We start from the raw sequence: 6,779 nt of genomic DNA, 5'->3' as shown, positions 1-6,779 counted from the left end.
TTTTTCAAACAACTAATCCAACATCAGTACCTTAACATTTTCATGAAGATATCATGTTGAGAACGTTTGAAAAATGGTGGGAAATCTGGGCAGTGACTATCTCTCTTCTGGGACAGTGATGTGGAAAGAGTGATAAGATTTCACTGTTTTGAATTTTTTTTGTTAATTTAGAAAAAAAATATTAATGGAGATATTGGTATTTTTTACTAAATTTTGTGAAGTGACTAAATGTAGCTTCAATCATTCACCTTAAGATGTTTTTTACAATATAATTTCTTAAGTCTATTTAATATCTTCATTATCATAAAAACCAACCTATATCCATCTTAACTCCACATATACCAAACTCTTAGAGGGATGAAATCTATTTATCCCTCTCAGCACTTGGTAGATCCGTAATTAAGATGGATCTAAGCTGATAGAATTTCCCCTTTAAATAGACTATGCTCACATGAATACCATGGTATTACAATGGGTTACCATAAACCTAGAGCTTTTTTCCCGTAGAAAAAGTCGTAATTTCTATTAAGTCAAGAGAAATTACATTCTGTAGATGTTGGGCATATGCATACTGAGGCAGGATGCCTCTCAAAACTTCTAAAAGAGACTGTTAATTGTTCCAAAAAACTGAACCAGATAAACGAACATAAAAACATTCCTCTCCCCAAACTGTTTATCCACGCAGGGAGTTCGGAGAGGTATATATCCAAAAGACCAGCAGAGAAAAAGAAACATATACAGGGTATGTTTTCCATTGTTACGTCATTACTGTGCAGCTGTAGATTGCTGCCCAAAAAAATAAAAAAAAGAAATAACTATGATTGTCCGCCATAGTCGATACTGATCATTATAACAGTTTATATATAAAAGCATGAAAAAAAACAGCATTTTGTGCATGTTGGGACCCCTTTCAGTTATGTGCGTCCCTTTGAGCCTGATAGTCATCAAAGGGTCTGTGATAGTGCTGAAAGAAGGTTCCATCCAGATCTTCTTGTATTAGCCAGTCCGCTTCTTGCCTCTGCGCTGCTTGCTTGGATAGGTAGTCCGCCCGAGCGTTGCGCTCCCTGTAAATATGGCGACAGTCAAATTTTTCAAAAGCATCTGTTAGTCTGAGTGCCTCATCCAGTATGTGTCTCAAAGAGAAAGCAGTGCAAGATGATTTTCTGGTGAGCCAATTGCAGACAATCTTTGAATCTCCAAACAATTGTAGTTTTGTGCAGCCTTTCTCATGTGCAAAAGAAATGAGGTGTTTTGCAGTGGTGAGCTCAGCAAAGTTGTTTGTGCCTCTTCCCAGGTGAATTTGGAGCATGAAATAGTGATTTTCTCTCAAGTAGAGGAGGGCTCCCCCCCCACAGCCTTCCTCTTGGGCTGAGCCATCAAAGTAAGCCCAGGGGATAGATTTATCTATGAGTTCTGGGGTTATGGTCCGAGGGGGGGCTGGTGGAGGATCATCAGGAATGAGAGCAAGGTCTGCAAATATGTGGGCAATAATGACAGGCCAGTGAGGAGGTTTTTGGTCAAAAATTGCACGGTTCCTTGCTATCCAGATGGACCAGCACATGAGGAGAGGGATATTCTTGTCTTTCCCAGAGTGTTGTTCCTGCCAGTTTTTCCAGGCCTCGAAGATGGATAGGCCATGCCATTGTTGGAGGGAGGGGGAGCGTGAAGAGAGAATAGACCATTGTTCTTGAACAACCGGACAGGAAAGGAAGAGGTGTTCAGTATCTTCATCATTCCTTCTGCATAAATGGCACCAGAAAGGTCCATAGAAGGATCGTTTTTTCAAGTTTGCCCCAGTAGGAATTTTGTTGAATAGTATAGCCCACATGAGAAGTCGCGTTCTGGGGGCTGCTTTTAGATGCCAAATTGCTCTCCACCATTGCTGTGTATTGTCTGGCTGAAATGTTTGCATGAGCTGCAGGTATCCCTCCTTTGGGGTGTATGAACCATTTTTAGCTAGAGCCCAGACAATCTCGTCCTCCTCCTCCGATATTCTGATGTGTGCTTGTGTGAGAGCCTCCGTATATGACTCCCATTCTTGTCTCCATTGTTCCGGAATGTGGAGGTCTTGTGATGTCCTCCAAGCCTGATGGAGAAAACTGGAGTTTTCTTGGTCTGCAATGTGAACAATATGCGTGGCACCCTGATCCCTTAGATGTGTTAGGAGCTGCCCAGATAGTCTATGCATGTTTCCACATCCAATCCAGGGATCAATACCAATACGGACAGAGTTTCCCTGTTTTATTCTCCATGTGAGTCCCTCCCGTATTAGGGGAAGAGAATTAAGGACTGCTTTCCATATGATTGAATGTCTTCCACTTCCCCTATGTTCCCTGCAAATCCAGCTATATATGCTTTCCGGGGCAATGTATTTTTCCATAACTACTTTCTTCCAGAGACTATGTGATGTGAGGAGTTGCCATCCCAATTTTGCTGCCAGAGCATTTGCAAATAAATCTAATCTCTTTATTCCCCAGCCTCCCCATTTTTTAGGTCTAGCTATGGTGTCCCATTTTACCCAGGCGAAGAGATTTCCCTGTTTAGTCCCCTTCCATAAGAATCTGCAGCATATTTTTTGAAGCCTGGTTAAGATCCCTCTTGGTATCCAAGCCAGAGACATCCAGTACACCGGCGTAGCTTCCAGCACTGCTTTTATAAGAGTGAGTCTTCCTGCCCTTGTGAGATATCTATTATACCAGACATTAATCCTTTTCTCCACTTTAGTGATTAACCATATCCAATCAGCTATTCTGTATCCTCCATGTTTCACCCTGAAACCCAGATACTTCAGCCCTTCCTCCATAGGGTGAATATGAAAGGGGAAGCGATTTTTTGTGTAGATGACTTCTTGTGGAGTGCAACCAATCGCTGTTATGGTAGATTTTTGTACATTTATAACCATCCCTGTTGCTTTCTGGAAGAGATCAAAAACATGTTGTAACGCAGATGAGTCAGCCATGCTTCCATTTAAAAAGATCAGTACATCATCCACAAACAGTAGATGTGTAAGGGAGCAGTTGTCCGTGATTTTAATCCCTTTTATTCGTCCTCTTCTGTGTTCAGATGCAATCAACCTGCTTAGCCCTTCCATAATGAGAAGAAACAGGAGGGGGGATAGTGGGCAGCCTTGTCTGAGGCCTCTTTCGGCAGTGAAGAAGGGGGTGGGGGAGCCATTAAGGAGGACGCTGAACGGAACATCAGAGATACAGCTCATGATTCTTTTAATGAAGAGGAAAGGGAAACCCAAATGGGTGAGGAGCATTCTGATGTATAGCAAATTTACCCTATCGAAAGCTTTTGAGAGGTCCACCTTGAGGATCATTCCTTTCAGATTTTTGCTTTGCATAGAGTGAAGAAGCTCTTGAGCAGTACCAATAGCTTCATGGATCTGACGCCGGTGGAGGAAAGCGAATTGTTCAGAGGAAATATTGGCCGAGAGAATGGGCTTGATCCTGTTTGCTAGGATTTTGGCCAATATCTTATAGAGACAGTTGCAGAGCGAGATAGGCCTAAATTCATTAAAAGACACTGGCTTATCAGATTTGGGGATGAGGGCAATGAAGGTGGCTTTGATGCTCGAGGGGATAGATCCATTTTGGCTGCAGTGATTGATAGCTTTGAGAATGTCTTGTCCTAGCAGCTCGAAAAAAGCTAAATAGAACTCAATGGTCCAGCCATCTGGTCCCGGGCTCTTGTCCTTTTGGAAGCCTTTGATGGTGGCTTCCAATTCCTCCAATGTAATATCTTTAGTGAGCTCCTCTGCATCTTCCTCATCCACGAATCTAGGGAATAGTTCTGCCACTCTCATGATTTCTAACAGACTTGCTTGTCCCGGGGCCTTGTATATGTTTCTGAAGTGCGAAGAGGCTAGATAAGCAAGTTCTCCAGGACTGCTAACCGGATGTCCTTGATCATCTTGTAGCTCCCAGATAGTGTTGATCGCCTTCCGCCCATTTGCAAAACGGTGGAAAAATTTTGTGTTCTCATCCCCCTCCTTGAGCCAAATGGCTCTGCTTCTTAGTCTCCAGGAGTCCTCCCTGTCTCTGAGAACCTGAGTCCTCCTTTTGATGAGGTCTTCATACATGGATTTCTGATCTGGGGATAAAAATGTTCCATCTGAGTGGGATTCAAGGACCTCGATAGCTTGTTCCGCCAGAGATATTGTTTGATCATCCTGTTTTCTCTTCGATTTTGCCCATTCTCTTGAAATCACTTTGATTTCGGAGAGGTTCCTGACAAAGCCAGTGGCTGGGTCCACATCCTCAGGAATCGGATGTGCTTTCCAGAAGTCCGTTATCAGTTTGATGTAAGTGGGATCCCGGAGCCAAGTTGCATTAAATTTGAAAGGGGCTTTTTGGGTCTGTTGTCTTGCTCCCATTTCCAGGTATATGGGCCTATGGTCCGAGATCCCACCACTTCCCACCCATTGTCGAGATCTAGGGTGTTGGTTGCAAAGCCCTTCCTTAATGATGAAACGATCCAGCCTTCTTGCTAGGCTTTGGTCCCCTGTTCTGTTGTTCTTCCATGTGTATTGGATTTTTGCAGAAGGGAGATCAATCCAATGATGATCTTCTAGCAGTTGCCCAAAGAAGTCAGAGAGGGGGTCGATTTGTGCCAGATGTCCCCATGATTCAGAGAAACCTATTGAGAAATTTAAATCTCCACCCAATATAATGTTCTCAGCTTGGAGAAGCGGGGAGCCGAGGAGCTTTTGCCAGAAAAGCTCTCTGTTTAGGCAGGGTCCATAGACATTTATAATTTTAAGATTTTCCTCCATGTCTTTTGAATATATATCTGCCCCCAGAAAACCCCCTCCACCCCAGATGTTCTTTAGATGAATGGAGTTGTTCTTAAAGCCAATAGCAATGCCTCCTGAACGGCCTGATACATCGATGGCTGTAAAAGTCCACCCAGGCAGCCATAAACCAAGTATGGAGGTTGCAGAGTCTGCTTTGCATAAGGTTTCTTGTAAGAAGATGATGTCCACAGGGTTTGTGAGTAAGAGACGCTTCAGGGCCGATTTTTTATCGGGGCTGGCCAACCCTCTACAGTTGAAGGACAAGATTTTCATGGAGGGGGGTGGGGGAGGGTGTCCTGCGCTCTAAGGGCCCTGTGAAGTGTCTGTTGTCTGCCAAGGAGGACCTCGTCCTCCGTTTGCTTCCGAGCTATTGACATAGAGGAAGGTCGACCACGCCCCTGCTTGGGCGAGAGGATTTGGGACTCCACCGACATCCCAATGGAGTCCGAGACTTTCAGCTTAGTGGTCGAGCGGGTGGGATATCTCGGAGAAGAGTTTACTGAAGGGGAGGGCGAAGGAAAGGAGGGGTGGGGGAAAGAGGGAAGCGAGGAGGAGGTGGGAAGGCCAGATGGCCTCGGGATGGGGCAGGATACATAAAGCGAAGGGGGTTGGGAAGGGCATGCAACCTTTACCAGGTCAAGGGCAGACGGGGATGAGGGAGGGGGGATCCTGATGGGGGGGGGCATGCCAGTGGTAGATAAACTCATAGATGCAAATAGAGAAACAGAGGCAGACGATATAGAGGACGTACCCGAGGAGAAGACAGCTCCCTTTGCGGCTTTGGAACGCGTCAGAGGAGGAGATGGAGGCCGAGTCGAGTTTGAGACTTGCTTCTTGCGACGAGGTGCTGGAGGCGCTTCCACCGTGTCCGATGTGATGATGTGGTCCGTTCTTGGTGCCATAGCTGCCGGAGGGTCAGGCAGTCCTTCTGTGGTGGGCAGGTCCTGGCCTGTAGCTGTCTGCTGGGTCTTCTGGAGGAGGGGGCAATCCTTATATAGATGACCCACCTGGTGGCATCTTCTGCACCTATAGGGGATGCCCTCATAATCAAGCTTCTGCTTCCTTGAAGTGGATTTCCATTGTATGGTGATATTTTCCGGCACTCCCCCTCTGGTGTCCATGTGCACTAGGATTCTTGCATAAGCCATCGAGCCCGTCGTGATGTAGGATTTATCGGATTCCATGAAAGTGCCGAGCGCATTCCCAATTCTCTTGAAGATATCTTCAGACCAGTACTGCAGGGGCAAGCCCGGTAGTCTGACCCAAACTGGTCCAATGCCTAATAGCTCCGTCTCCGGGTCGAAAAGGGGCGTCCATCGCTTGAGAAGGACCGGAGCTTTCTCAAAATGCCAAAACGATGAAAGAACCCAGCTCGTGTGGTCCGCCCTTGCAAATCTGAGTGCGAACCATCCTCGCACGAACGTCTGGACCGATGGAATCTCCGCAAGGTATTGACCCCAGATCTCAGTCGCCCATTGCTTTATTTTTGCCGCCGTGGTGTGTCTGCCTTTAATCCGACCCACAAGGACACAGTCCGCCAGATCCATGGCGTCCCCCCACTGAATATCCTCTTCCAGTCGCAGGAAAACGTCCTCCGCAGTGGATTTAAAACAGCGCTGCTTCTTGGCGGGGCGGGAGGACATGCGGCCCGGGTTGACAGTTGCCTGAGAGCCCGCAGGGGGGGGAACAGGAGGGGGGGGAGTGGGTTAGTCCCGGGGTTGGGGATGGCTTCAGGGAGAGGAGGGACCGCGTGATAGCTGCCAGAGGGAGCGGGAGGGATCGAGGGAGGGTTTGATACCGAGGGGGGAGGGTTTGCCGCAGGATGAGAGGGGATCTCCGAAGGGATTACGGGGGGAAGGGAATGGGAGGGTAAATCTGGCAGATGGGGGGTTATGCCGTTCGGGGAGGATTGTAAACAGTCCGCCAGGAAACCCAGAGAAGCCGGAGAGGGGACCGCGAAGGAGTTCCAGGAGGAGGGCTC

The 6,779-nt window shown here is 46.9% G+C and overlaps 1 protein-coding gene across 1 annotated transcript; it reads right to left on the bottom strand.

Annotated features, from left to right (window-relative positions):
- Positions 1-910: 910 nt before the first annotated feature.
- On the bottom strand, positions 911-6,441 carry LOC149145560 (uncharacterized). Its single transcript, XM_089452496.1, has 3 exons — positions 5,550-6,441; positions 4,052-4,896; positions 911-3,943 (listed from the first exon to the last, which is right to left on the bottom strand). The coding sequence occupies exons 1-3, from the start codon at positions 6,439-6,441 to the stop codon at positions 911-913; spliced, it is 4,770 nt and encodes a 1,589-aa protein (XP_089308622.1).
- Positions 6,442-6,779: the final 338 nt, after the last annotated feature.

Source organism: Pinus tabuliformis, chromosome X, assembly GCF_031772625.1.
Source record: "Pinus tabuliformis cultivar Carrire ecotype Pingquan chromosome X, CPIR1, whole genome shotgun sequence".
Taxonomy (NCBI): Eukaryota; Viridiplantae; Streptophyta; class Pinopsida; order Pinales; family Pinaceae; genus Pinus; species Pinus tabuliformis.
This window is presented reverse-complemented; position numbering and strand designations above follow the sequence as displayed.

Coding starts and splice junctions, on each gene's coding strand:
- LOC149145560 (XM_089452496.1), bottom strand. CDS start 6,441: ATGTCCTCCCGCCCCGCCAAGAAGCAGCGCTGTTTTAAATCCACTGCG. Junction 4,897..5,549: donor GGGAGCTGTCTTCTCCTCGG/GTACGTCCTCTA, acceptor GGACTTTTACAG/CCATCGATGTATCAGGCCGT. Junction 3,944..4,051: donor TCATCAAAAGGAGGACTCAG/GTTCTCAGAGAC, acceptor AATGGGCGGAAG/GCGATCAACACTATCTGGGA.